General features: G+C 45.3%; 1 protein-coding gene across 1 annotated transcript; it reads right to left on the minus strand.

Moving 5' to 3' along the window:
* Positions 1-1012: 1012 nt before the first annotated feature.
* Positions 1013-5845, minus strand: LOC149333973 (uncharacterized). Its single transcript, XM_089558848.1, has 2 exons — positions 4573-5845; positions 1013-2074 (listed from the first exon to the last, which is right to left on the minus strand). The coding sequence occupies exon 1, from the start codon at positions 5779-5781 to the stop codon at positions 4606-4608; it is 1176 nt and encodes a 391-aa protein (XP_089414974.1). The 5' UTR covers positions 5782-5845; the 3' UTR covers positions 1013-2074; positions 4573-4605.
* Between the last annotated feature and the right edge of the window lie 8799 nt (positions 5846-14644).

Consider the following 14644-nt stretch of genomic DNA (forward strand, 5'->3'; position numbering starts at 1 on the left):
AGGAGAAGGCTGAGCTTAGCCGTAGCCGCAAGATGCCTCGCCTTTCTTGCTAAGCAAGGAATTTTCGAGGCTACCTTGCTTCGTCCTTTACATATAAGAACTCTTATCACATTTTTTAGGCGCTGTAGAGCACTTTAGGCCATTCCACTTTACTTATACACCCTTTTGACACCCTATTATCATCCACGTACTCACTACTCTTAAACCCTACACACCCGGTGTTGATTTTACCATGTGTACATATATTAGCCTGAGAAAAGCCTTGGTTGGCACTCTTTGGTCTTAGATCCTCATGCGCGAAGAAAACCCAGCATCATCAATATCGCATCTACTCGAAGCTGAGAATCGGTCACTTCAGCGAAATCGTTTGTCTCCACTACCTGGGTATCAGATGACACTGCTTTTCTGAAGCCGTTTTTTCTACTGTACATAATATTATTTTTCCTAAAGATACCGTGATGAGTTTGTTGATTAGCTTGCAGCAGCAGCTGGTTACAGAAGCGGTGCATTACATGTCTACAGCCAGGTTGCGGCAGCTTTGTTAACCGGAATCACCTTTGCACATAGCAAATGGGGCAGGATTGGAACTGCCTCAAAGGAAAGCGCCAAAATTTTTTTGCAAAAAGGGATCCAATTGCTGCGCCTGTTTTTGTTGCGCCTATTGTTTTAAGGCGGAAGCCTTTAATGTCTCATCGTTGTAAGCAGCAGTTGTCGACAGAAAATGTCACGCTTTTCAATTGGTGGAAACGGTCGTGACGTCACAGTGCGCGAATTTCAAACGGGGCCAATTGCACTTTGGCTAGTAACCATACAACCATTTGAAGGGATCGTATAGTGATGCTCCAAGTAAGTGGGACTGAGCTTAGTTAATTGCTTAATTACCCAATTAGCCTAACTAGCTTTACTAGTCAGGCAATATAAATAAATAAAAGCGATTAAGAAATTGGTCGAGCTCAGGAATCGAACCCCGGTCTTCGGCGTGAGAGACGAGCACGCTATCCACTCCGCCATGCCAGCTTTTTTTTTTGTCTTTATTGCCTGTTTTGACAGATTACAACAGATCATAAACAGATGTTCTGCGCTGCACACTCAAACAACAAGAACGGACATGTGTTTCACTCGCGTGAGAAAATCAAAACTTTCTCAGGGAACACAACTCTCCCATCAACTCGATAACTTCATCTCCAAAACATAGCTCCTTGTACACTTCACGTAGCTTAAATATGCTTTCTTTGAAGTAATCGCGGACAGAACGCGCATCTTCATCACAGTGTCGTACAGCCATCCTGCTTCGCCAAATACTGTGCAGGCCAAGCAGGAAAATTACATCATATTTATAAAGATCCGGCTCTATGTCCAGGAATCGTATCCCATACGGCGTTAGGGGTAAGTCTTTCTTTATTGTACGCTGGAGCACGTCCCAAAAGAGCAGCGCATCCCAGCAATCAATAAAAACGTGTTCTATTGACTCTGGTTTGCGACACAACAAGCAGTCAGCACCCCATGGTAGAAACAATCCCTTTTCCTCCATCCATGTTTTAACCGGCAACGTCTCAGTGTGTAACTTGAAGAAGAACGTCTTCACACCCGCTGGCACCAACATTTTTCGTACTCTTTTTAAAACATTTCCTGCTTGGCCTCCACTATACATAGATCGATAGATTGGCTCCGGGAAGACAGAGTCGAGCAAATCTTTTAACAATTTCTTACGCGTGACATTAGAAAGATATTCCAAACTGAAGCGCGCATTCAGAAACCGGAAAGCAAAGACCACTTTTTTCAAAAACCTACTTGCACTGTATCTCATCCCGTCCACACTGGAAATAACATAGTTTGGCAAAGCCGAAGAAAGCCTCACTTGAATAAATGTCCGCAGGAAAGGGTCGCGTTGATCTCGAAGAAACAGAAATCTTGACACCACCTGCCTCAGGTACAAGTGTGGCAAGGAAAGACCCCCTTTTCTCAAACGCAGAAATAAATTATCACGTTTAGTCCTCTCCCATGAGGACTGCCAAACAAAAACTGCGAAGAGACGATGAAACTTTTGAATGCTAAGTCGAGAGCATGAAAGGACCTGCAACAAATAGCACACTTTTGAAACCAGATATACATTGCATATGTTTGCGCGCGGGAATACAGACAGTTCCTTCCCCGACCATTTCTGTGCACGCGTGGAGAGTTCTTGAATTTTCTCCTTCCAAAAGTCATCGTTATCTCGATACTTGTCAAGAGGTACACCTAGGTATTTGGAAGGAACATGTGACCATTTTACACTTGCATGAAACAAAGGCGCTGATGCCCAATTCCCATGCCAAAGGCCCGCACACTTGTCCAGGTTAACAACGCTATTGGTTACATCACAAAATCTACGAACAACCGACATCGCATGTTCTATGATGCTGTGGTCACTACAGAAAACTGCCACATCATCGGCATAAGCCAATACTTTAATCTCACATGCTTCCAGTTCGAAACCACGAATACAGCTGTTATTTATTACATTTCGGCAAAGTGGCTCCAGGTACAGAGCGAAAAGTAGCGGTGACATTGGGCAGCCTTGCCGCACGGATGCTCTAACGGCAATTCTGTCTGTGAGCTCTCGGTTAACAACCAGATTCGTGGTACAGTTGCTATAGGCCATTTTAACCCCTTTTAAAATAACTTCTCCAACACAGACATGTTCAAGGACTTTAAAAAGAATGTCGTGACATACACGGTCAAATGCCTTCTCTAAATCAATTTGCAACATTGCGACTCGCCTAAAGTCAGCGTCACAGCATTCCAGTATACTCCGAGTGACATGAACATTCGTGAAGATGGTCCGCCCTTGAATTCCACACGTCTGGTGGGGGCCAACCAAGATGTCCATAACTGATTGTAAACGTTTGGCTAATACTTTCATAAAAATTTTATAATCAACATTAGTAAGCGTTATCGGCCGATAACCTGTAACTTGCTTAAGCTGAGCAGGATTGTCAGTTTTCGGTATAAGTACTGTATGTGCACGAGAAAACGACGGTGGTAAAATACCAGTTCTAAATGACTCTTCATAAACGCGTTGCAAAATGAGAGCAGTTTCACTTTTGAACGCCTTATAAAATTCTGCTGTTATCCCGTCAGTACCTGGCGATTTCCCCAAGTGAAGCTCATCAATAGCGCATTCCAATTCCGCTGTTGATAAGTCGGCAGACAGGATGTCAGTGTCTTCACTGGTCAGTCGGGGTAATAGACTTAAAAATTCATCCTGAAAGGCCTGTACATCTGCCGATTTGGAAGCGAACAAATCACGGTAATGCTCACTGAAAGCCTCCCTTATCGCCTTGGGATTGTCTGTCAGAATGCCTTTGTTTTCAATTTCTACGATATCTTTTCTTCTAGCGTATCTTTTTTCTGTCGTCAAATTTCGCCTACTGGGCATATCATCTGCCAGCAAGCGATCTGCTCGTGCACGAATTGCAGCTCCCTGAAACAATGTCGCATCGATAACCTCAAGCTTTGCTTTAACTTCGCTGATAAGGTCACTGTATAGTCCCGGAGCTCTATTTTCCTCTGTAATTAATTCTTTCAACATCTGTTTTAGGTTCTTCTGTTTCGCTTTCTCAGCGTGCTTGATTTCTACGGACCTTTCAATAGCCCTCATTTTGACATCAATTTTGAATTCCTCCCACTTTTCTGCCCAACTTTTTCCATAATTCAACCGAACTTCTTCTAACACGTTCTTTGTTTCTAAAACAAACGAATCGTCCTTTAGTAACTTTGCATTCAGTTTCCACAAGTCCCAGCTGAATTTCGCTTGAGGTGTCACATTCCTGCCAATGGTGAATATGACACAACAGTGATCGCTAAACGTAACCGGTTCGACGATGTAGTTATCGCAAATTGCCGCCAGCTCAAGGGAAACGTAAGCTCTATCTAGCCTAGCATGACTACACCCTTGAAAATGTGTATAATGACGCCTCATTCCGCCCTTTGCAAACTGGGCTACGTCTTGAAGTGAATACTTTTCAATGTTTTCTTTCAAGAAAACAGCACTTTCGCTTTCGGTGACTGTTGAGCCTGATCGGTCATCTGCACTGAGAACACAATTGAAATCCCCTAAAAGAATGACAAGTCTATTGCATTCCAGATACGCACATAGTTCCTGGAAAAACAAAAGTCGTTCACGGGGTTTCGTAGGAGCATACACACAGATAACTCTCAAATATTCCTCCCCGTACAACAGATCACAGAGCACAAACCTTCCCCTCGTGCAATACACCACTGCTTGTTCCTCGATATTAAGACTGTTCTTAATTAACAGAACACAGCCCGCTGATGTCCCCACTGCATGACTAGCACGCACGTTATATCGCGGCTTGAACTGCGCAACCATAGCGTCTGTCGCGCTCGCACTCTCTACCTTTGTTTCTTGTACTGCAAGAATGTCCAGGTCTTTCTCATAGAGCAGGCGCCTTAGCTGACATTGTTTACGTCTAGCTGCTAGTCCACGCACGTTTAACGTGCCGCATTTTAAATTTGATGGAAGACAAGCCATGCTGAAAATCCTGAGCACAAAAAGGTAAAGTCCCTTACCAGGCGTACGCCTTACCCTCCGAGAAGGGGCGATTAATCAGCGCTCCTTGCGCTGCGCACGGGAGACGCGGACGATGAACGACACTCAGGCACATACTTCCCCTTGGCCCCGGTGGGTCTGAGCCACTGGCGCTCAAGGCGTTGCGACCTGACCTCGGTGGAAGGTTGTGAAGGGGACGGCAACACCGTCTTGGCACGCTTAGCCGGACTGAAGGTGTCATGTGATGCCCTTTCATCCTCGACTGGCTCCGCTTCGGCGTTCATGGCAGACGCCTGGTCACACATCGGCGGCGTTTCAGTCGCGTTGCTCAAAGCTCGTTGTTTGTTCGGCGTCTTGCTCGAAGTTTCCATGTTTCCGTTGGAGACGCTTCCCTGTTCCCCAGACGCACTCTTCTTTGGACGCTCATCAGGGGCCGCCGTTTCAGCTTCCTCAACGTCCATGATATCCTCTTTATCATCACAGTCCTCTGAGGCCGCCCCTATCACACTGGCGTACGTACGTATGCAGTCCTCACGGACATGACCAAAGGCTCGGCACTTAGTGCAGCGAGGCGTCTGGCAGTCGCGGCGGATATGCCCGCGTCTGCGACATCGGAGACAAACAGGCGCCCTACCGGGAACAACCACAAGGACGGAGCCCCCGTAGAATTTGAAAAGATGCGGTAGCTCCTCCGCCGTGACTCCCTCTTTAAGCACCATTCGAGCGACACGTGTTGTCGACTCCGCCGATTCAAATCCTGGAACACTCCATTCCTCATGCTGAATTTCCATCACTTCCCCAAACTCGCTCAGGGCCTTCCGTAGGGTCTCACTGGGTATGTGAAATGGCACCCAGTGAATCTTCACCTTGATCTCCTTTCGACAGGGATCAATAATGGCACAGTAACCGCCTTTCACACTCAGGCCCCCGGCCGCAAGTACAGTGTCCTTCGCCTCCTGGGTGCGGAACCTCACGAGCCAGAGGTGGCTCATCTGGTAAGCGCCAATGCCGCTGACATCCCTAAGGACGCCGGCATCTTCTAATGGTTGACGAAAGTCCTCTATTCGATACGGACGCTTCGAGGTATCACCGTGCAAGAAAACACACAAACGCATACCTTCGTCAGCCGGCAGTGACGGTAGCAGAAAGCGATAACCAGGAGGTGGTCCAGACACCGATTCATCCCGACCAACAAAGGCCGTTGCGACACCTCGCCCGGAGCGAGCCATTTCTGCGTCCGTCTAGCAGGGCAGCCAGAAGCAGAATCCCCCGCCATGCCAGCTCGATGGCTTGGAATGAACAAAGGCGCGTCTAGTGAATACAGTGTCGTCACTCACTCTCATCCTCCTCCATTCCCTTCCGGCGAGGTTCAGGTGTGCACCGACAAATGAGAGACAGATACATTTCCTTTCCTCAAAAACCAATTTACCGACGAGCGAGGCGTAGAACCGAATGGGCGATGGCGTTCTATGGACTCCTTGGCAGCGTTGCAAGACGCTGTCGCGTTCCACTCTTAGGGGCGAAGCTTAACATCTTAACCACACATCAGTGACCACACTTTTGGTCAAAAAAGTGCCCCCCTGAATTTTGACGGGTGTCCACCGAGATATGTGAGACAGTTACTGCGTGATTTCCTTTCCTCAAATACAATTTTCATTTTCTTCATTACGGCTCCTCTTTATCTATCTTCTTTCACTCCCACCTCCCTTCCTCTACGGTACGGTTCAGGTGTCCACCGAGATGACAGAGAATTACTGCGCCATTTCCTTTCCTCAAAAAGCGTTGCGTTCAAAGGGCAAGGCATCGCGCCTAACGGGTGGTGGCGTTCCGTGGACTCCCTGGCAGCGCTACAACGCGCTGTCGCGTTCCACTCCTAAGGCGAAGCTTAAGCGTCATTAATTAGCAGTTAATTAGTATTCAGGCATTAATCAGTAATTAAGAATTAATTAGTGATTTGCCATCACTTAGTAATTAGTACTCAAATATATGTGACGCCACCAGTGCCACAGAAACAGCGAAGGTGGTGCGGAAAACGCTTCCGCCTCTACCCACTTTAGACAGTCAAAGTGCCCCCTGAATTTTTGAGAAATATTTGAGATGTCTGGTCACAATCACTTTTTAACATCCAACTTCCAAAGCCTTGTTAATAATGCCGGGCTCAGCAATCATATTATCAGGCAGCAATGACTGGCTCACTTGTGATAGCTTTCGTGACAGTCTCGCGGCGTATAAAGATACACTGCAATTAATGATTGCAAGAATTTCTGGTGATGAGGGTGCGTTCAATGACGTACCATATGTTTTAGTTTGTGATGTGTTTGGCGTTTGATGAATATCTCGAAGATTTTCCCGAATGGCTTTATTTCTCGAGATGAGGGCCTTGTTTCATTGTAGTGGCTACATCGCCTCCCTGTGCACCGCGACCTGAGCGGATCAAGCCACAAAAACTGGGAACTTTTTCTGAGTCATGTTTGTCCCAATTATTACGACTGCATCCGGTGAGTATAGAGCAACAACAGTTCTTCTTATTTTTCGCTTTTAACAATATTTCTAGCACTGAAACACAGCAATGTAAATCGTGCTGAACGCTGTCGTAAGTCGCTGGTAATAGCGACATTTTATTTACCTCGCTGCGTTATACGACCGGATGGGAAAATAGAATAATTTGACACAGACTGTTTGCACCTGTATTGGTGATGTCAGTCTTCCGGGTGAAAGCGTTTTTAATCCACAATCCTGTGTTGCTTTCACGTGAAGAGATAAAAACCACATAAAGTTTTCAAGAACTACAAACAAAAAATGGCAAGTGCTTTTTCAGCATCGTCGATTTCTCTTCAGGATACTGCAAAATTTTTGCAAGAAAAATTCAAGGATGATTTGTCACCGCTATTTGATGTGTGTCATTTTGTTTTCTGCATACGTGGCTTTATCCTCGTTGTAGGTTGTTTCGGCGTTTAATTGTGCACGTATTATTCAGCAGTTTTTCCGCACGACTGTCTTGATTTGCAAGTCGCCTTCAAGCTCCATTTTCAGTACCCACGTCGCTATGGTGCAATATGTGAGGTGCATTTTATTTTGGAATCATTATTAGGTGACGCTCGTTATCAGTTCTTACGACTGTGTTGTTTTCAAAAGAGCGCATAAATATTGAGGGGTTCTGCAATAAAAGCAAATGGCCTCTTCTTAAAAATCAGCCCTAAGACGTCTTTTTAAGTGCAAAATTTTGTTGCTTCTTACTTGGTTTCATCATTTCTTTCAACTAATAATCAGCTCTCACAACTCAAACCGGAGGCTCGAGCTTAGCTGCTGCTTGGAAGTCATTTGCGGCATGCCTTCGCAGAATGCAATCTAATGTATCTGTTACTAAAACCTCACTCGCAAATTTTTTAACACAGTGAATCACATCACCGATCAATGCTCCAGCTAGCGCAGTTGTTTTATTTCGTTCGTCTTTCACTGTTATCTGACTTGAAAACACTAAAAGATACGACCAGCAACGTAACTAGGAAGCTACGACTTAGGTGCGTCTGTACCGGATAGCGTGACCCCTCTTAACAATGCAATAAGTTCTTTCCGTGTAGGCCTCAGGTGCAGAACAGTAGGTCTAGGGCCAGTAAAATCGAAGGCTGCTGTGGCGAGCGCGCGTGAAGTAACAAAAAGAAAGTGCTCAGCAACAGGGGCAGCGTATCGGGAAACAGGTGTTCACTTATAAACGTGTGAGAAAAACATAAAATAACTTAGCACATATGTTTAAAAGACACAAACGCGCGTCATATCAAACGCCCTTGTAAAAACGCTGCAATCGTGGATCAATATAAAGTGCTAAAATCCTCTACTTCCTTGTTTTTGACAGCAACTTTGTTAGTTCTTTTTTTCTGACGCAGCTGCGACTCGTGTATCGGAGCCAGAATGGTTTGAACGACCTCGCTTGCACTTGTCAGAAGCGAGAACCAAAGGACAAGGACAGTGCACTCGACGCCCGTAATGTGGTCACCTTATTCAGTTTTTTAACGAAACAGTGTTAAGGCTGCCGTTGTGTAGAAAATTTTCCTTCGTCGGCGTTGTGAGCGATAAATACGGTGGCGTAGGGTGTCCCAGAGGGCCACCCACGGAGACGCAATCTAGGAGGGCTATCTAGGTCGCGCGACCTTGTGGTGTTACCACAGCCATCCCAAAGGATTGTTAGCAAACTAACCACCCTGGCAGGTTGCAGTTAAAATAATGATTAATAGCGAGAGGTTGCTTGGGAAAAGCAACTTGGGTCACACAAGACCCACCGGTGGTCGCACCTGCCATCGCAGGGCGGTGGCACATCCCTTAACCGCTGCACCATTGTGGAAGTAGGGACATATTGCTGTAAAGCTCAGAATTTCCACTTCCCCATATACGGGCATTAACTCTAACGCTCTCGCGTCTCCCTTACAAAAAAAGTTTTAGACAGTCTATAGAGTGTCTATAGACTTCAGTCTATAAAGTCCATAAACTGTCTATAGACAAAAGTCTATAGGCAATACAAATGCCATAGACAGTCTATAGACAATCTATAGATTTATGGCCATACACTTTTAGTAGACTTTTGGCTATAGACAGTCTATCGACTATGAATAGACAAAAAGCAATATCTATAGGAAGTCAATACAGTCAATAAGAAGTCTATAGACTGTCTATAGACCATTTTTATAAGGGCTTACCCTTAAGACGGAGCTCAAGTCTCCCCACTAATTGTTTAAATAAACTGTGGTAGCTGACAGCTAGTGAATAAGCTGCACTGGGTTGAGCATAACGGCTTCCGACGATGTTCATCGCTAGATATTCGGGACGTACTACTTTACTGGGCGCTGCGTTTGCATATTCGTTAGCTCGTGATACCAGTCACACTGTGTGAGATGCGGTAGCGGGAAGACCACTACGCACCAGTTCGTCCACACTTTGAAGGACTTCATACTGCTGTGGCACCACAAGGACAGAGACAGAGTGACAACAACACAAGTGCTCTCTAACATCTGGCAAAATTTATTAAAAGCACAAAATATATAGACAAAGCCAATGGTTACATGCACAGTCACAACACGGTTACAAACGTTACAGGCAAGAGCACACGTCAAATCACGACGAATCTACCTGTTATCATAATTTAGTGTTCTTTGAAGATAATCAACCTCGGCGTCAAGCAGCAGCAAGGATGGCAAACTCACGCATACATCTGCCGACTTCCTTATACGGAAGGCCTCTATAATCTCCCGGGAAGTCTTATCTTTATGTTTCCAGAGAACGCGCGTTTCCTTGAACAACGGGACACACTTGTGGCTTTTGACATTCTTGGTCAGTTGCGTCCCCGAACCCCCGTCAAGTGACCTTGCATGCTCCTAGAGACGTACATTTAGACAGCGTCCCGTCTGCTCCGTGTAGTGTCGACCGCATGTCAGGGGAATGGAATACACTACACCGCAAGCACAGTCCACAAACGGGTTGGAGTGCTTCACCCCACAAGCGTTCCTTCTCTCCCGCGGTGCGTCACACCTCTCAATGGCGGCACATATCCGTCCTACCTTATTCTTGGCTGAACATACCAAGTCCACCTCATAAGGTACACAAATAGAAAACCGCGCATAAAAAATAAACACCGCAAGTTGCTTGTTAAGCACGCACCGAGATATTTATGTTCGCTGACGCGTTTAATTAACTAAGGTGGGAGAAAAGAATTTTTGTAACCCTGAAAAATCAAGTTCTTTTTTCGAGTTCACTTTTATATCCCAACTGTTACTTCAAGTAATGACTGTGTTACAGACTGTGATAAGTGATACCTAATCACCAGCTGATTGAATTTTGCTGCTTGGTTCATGGCTTAAATACGTCCGGGACGCGTGGTAGCAGAGAAAAGGAAATATGTGACGCGGAGGCAGGCAGCCCAAGCTCAAAAAAATAAAATAGGGGCACCGCACAAAAAAAAAACACTAGTGATATACATTATACTCATACGTTGCTGCACCTGAGAAAATGAACAAAACTGTCGAAGCCTGAAGTGACGGAATAAAGAATTGCATATATGTCCAAAAAGGACCAAAACGCTTTGTATGCAGTCTTTGACTTAATACCTGTTTGAACTATCGTCGTTACTGCCTCGTCCCGAAAAGATATATAGGGGGAGTGAAGTCGAGTAGCTGTTCTATTTGTTTTGTGTGTGTATTCTAGACCCCAAAATTTTGACAGAAGTAGTCTGCTGCAGTTTAGATTTGCCGACTGGATAGACTGGAACCGCGAATTCAGAAGCTAAAGATAAAATGGCATGTTTAGGAGGCACCCGCTACCTGTAGCAACCTGTATCATGTGTGTGCCTTCCCGTTGTGTTGACGCACATCTCTGCAGGTCCCGCTGCTACACACGAAACAATTCCTCACGCTTACGTAGGGGTGGAAATGGGCTTGTTCCCAGACGAACACCCATCGCCGCTTATTGGGTGCTAAGAAAGGTGCTGTGATCATACCTTTGAGGAGCGGTGCGCAGCATGATACTTTTGGACGGTGTAATCTTTGCGCCCCTATTATAGGGTGTTATTTTTCTATAACACCTCACATAGCACCCCACATATGTAAAATGCTTTAATCTACAGACATTGCTGAGTGACAGGCTACTGTTGGCAGCCGATATTTCGTCTGATGTACCTTGTAAAAAATCTATAGCGCAAACGAAGCAAACTAACTGTTCATCATTGACAAAATTTAATATTGCAGTTGAGAGTATGTCATGTTATTAGTTATTCATTCCTGGTTGCTTGCGTTCTGTTATTATTATACCCATGGTTATTTGTTTTTTTATGTGTAAGTTTTTTTTGTCAAACTATGCAGTGTTACTTAAACTAAACACCTATACTGTGTTAATGCCTATGCAGTGTACGATTATAATATTTACTGTTTACTTATTGTCTGCGTATTATAACAACTAGCAATGTTTCAACATTTTGTTATTCTTTGTATAATACTACCGACATTAGCCTTATTTTATGCGTTATTTGATTGTTTTCGTCACAGCTCGGTTGTATTTTCGTTTTACCGTTTGTTGTTTTTCTTAACATGCTGACCAGTTGAATGTTCCAATTATGCTTGACCGCGTTCTGTTAACCTTACTAAGCCCTCCTGCCACAATCCCAATTGGGATTAGCAGTATTTGTGAATAAATAAAATGAATAAATGAATAAACATCTCCATGTTTGGCACCTGCATCGAACAAAACAATGCTTGCCGTAATCCGTGACACTCGTCATGCGTTGCCGAAATATTCTAGCCACGCAATTTTTCTCGATTATAATAGATATGTTCTGCATTTACCGAAGGCTCCTTCCCAGGCGTGCATGCCCAGGGGTTGCTTGGTAACCATTCTGACATGCCTGCAAAACAAAAATTTTTAAAGGAGAACAATACTGACCCCATCAACAGTAACAGGAAGAGTTTCCTCCAAAACAAAGGCCGATAATATGCCCTATACAGTACCTCACTACATCTGAATCATTCGATGCAACCGTGGCACAGGCTGCATTGTATGCGTCAGATTTAGTATGACAGCAAAATAAGTTTATGAAAAAAATGTAAGGGACACAAGCTCCGCCTGAAGGGTATGACGCGACAGCGTACTGGGTTAATTCCCCATATATGCAGCAGGTAAATCTCTTCTTTGCATTCGTAGCTCCATGGGAGTCCTCATACCCCTCCTCGCGCAGTGGTGCTGCGGCTAAGTGGTGCGCCACTGCCCTTTGATGGCTGGTGCACGCAGCGGTGGGCCTTGTGCTGCCCACGTTGGTCTTCCCGAGCGACCAATCATTAATTTAACTGCTACCTGCCACTGTGGTCAGTTTGCTCACTATCCGGTGGGCAGGTTGTGATCACACCGCAAGATCACGTGACATAAATGGTCCACCTGACTCCTAAGTTGCTCTCTGGGCACCACCTGGCATAGGCATGCTCATGATATTCCGCTCACAACGCGGACAGCGGATTTTCTTGAGAACAGTGCATTTAACGCTGTCGTGTAAAAACATGAATAAGAGCTAATCACAATGTATTCGACAATGAAATCACATATCAAAAGAAAACACATATCACATCAACTATTTTAGTGAAGTGCAGAGATCCTTTCACTTTCCGATAACTGTGCACATTTTCATTAAAACCCGGAGAAAACTTTTCCTATAGCTTGTGCTTGGCGCATGTTGGCCTTAGCTGCCTATGTGCCATTAAACCCAACACAACCCACAACCCTTTGGACTGCTTGTGATCAGAGTAGACCCTGTCCACAGCCAGTGCAAGTACACTTCCTGGACTATACCTTTTGATTTGCACTTTTGATGCCACTGTCTCCCATGAATGATACGAACTACAAAAAAATTAATTAGTGGACTGGTAAAGTGCGCTACCTTATTAACTCCGTACCTTCCTTTTCCTCTGCCAGTGCAAAGAAGATGAGCCTGATGTCAAGAAGACAAACTCAAGGTACTCTTGCAGCTTGTTCACATTATACCACTACGTCACTCGAAACACCGGTCGCCACCGGTGGCCTGTAACTCGGCATTAGTGCAGAGATTTTAGCATTGTACATTGGTGGACACCTTGACTATCGTGCATCCATCCAAGGCGTTTGGTTCACGGGTGAAACGGTAAGGAGCTCCGTTCCAGCACTCATATCGTAGGTATGTCAAGACAAAATGGCATCCTTTAATAAGGTTCACCCATCATACACCTCAAATTCCATTCTGTGCTGCCTTCCTGAGGGGTGCTGATCTCTGCGCTTTTTCTCACCACCAACCAGGTGATAATTGGTGTCGTCCGGGTACAAGCTGATCTGCACTCTTATGAGTGCGAATTGTTAAGTGTGTAGGCATTAAATCGCATGCTTAACCTCCGGCCGGGGCAGCTGCAGTATGATTGAGCCAAAACGCTGAGCTTCTTGTGTGATGCATGTGATGCTAAATGATTCCCGGCTAGTCGAAATTGTCCTTGAGCTCTCCGCTACGTCTTCTAGCCAGTTGCTCAGACTTCTGCGAGAAGGTTACAACTGAAAGACCGTTTTGTTAGTGCTGCTTACAAAAAATGCCCATAAGGAAGATATTAAACACCCCAAAAATGTAATAAGCCTTCGTAGCCTATTCCGTACCTAAACCACATCTCATTTTCCGTCGCTTTTGTGCGGCATTACGCGCTGCTCTGTGCGGATCTTGCCATCATTACATTCTAACCTTGTATCGCCGTTACTCCACGCTCCATGAACAGCTGGCTACACTCTACACGTGCCCAGATACAGGAAGAGCTGACGACCAAATATGGCTGTTGTATACAAACTGCATAGGGCTGTCATATTCGAATGCGTTCGTTACAGCTGTCGCAGACTGCTTACAGGAGGTGACAAGGAAGCACTCGGAACGCGACACTCGAGTTCATCCAATCAGCCAGAAAATGGATGCATTGTAAAATAAAAGTTTATCTTGTTTGATGTTGATGAAACCTAGAGCCAGGCATTGCATGTCACTCTCGGGGAATTAGAAGTTTCTATCAGGCGCCGTCCGAACAATTCCAGGGTGCACAACGTCTCGTGATGTCAGGCACCCACCACTGCCTCTCAGTGGATGCGGCGCTCGGATAATGACCCCAAAGTCGAGGAAGCTAATCTCGGCCCCGCGGCCGGCTTCCAATGCGGACTGTATAATGAAATTGTGCCCTGCGCGCTAAAAACAAACAAAAAAAAACTTTTGGTGGCCATAATTTATCCTGCGTCCACAACTACGGCGTTCCTCATCGCTCACGTGCAGCCTGAGGACGTTAAACCCGGATGCTAAATCAAAACAAGAAGGCCGAGTCACGCAGTATATGCACCACGCTGAGTATTCTGGAAATTAGCTCTTGATCTAGCTGCCTGCTCATCTCCCACAGTGAGACGATGTGGCGTCTCTGGAAGACTTTTTTTTACCACATCGCCTGGATAGGCTCGCTTTAGAAAGCTGTCAGGGAAAATTGCTTCTTAATGTATCACTACCTGCTTTGTAATTTGAGAGGAGGTGGTCTGAGCATTACGAAGTGGTATGAGTAGCCGTCACTTGCAGATTAA

The sequence above is a fragment of the Amblyomma mixtum genome, chromosome 8 (genome assembly GCF_055824585.1).
Source record: "Amblyomma mixtum isolate Tamu chromosome 8, ASM5582458v1, whole genome shotgun sequence".
Lineage (NCBI taxonomy): Eukaryota > Metazoa > Arthropoda > Arachnida > Ixodida > Ixodidae > Amblyomma > Amblyomma mixtum.

Bases quoted from the DNA above. Each gene is read 5' to 3' on its own strand.
- LOC149333973 (XM_089558848.1), bottom strand. From the start codon at position 5,781: ATGGCTCGCTCCGGGCGAGGTGTCGCAACGGCCTTTGTTGGTCGGGAT.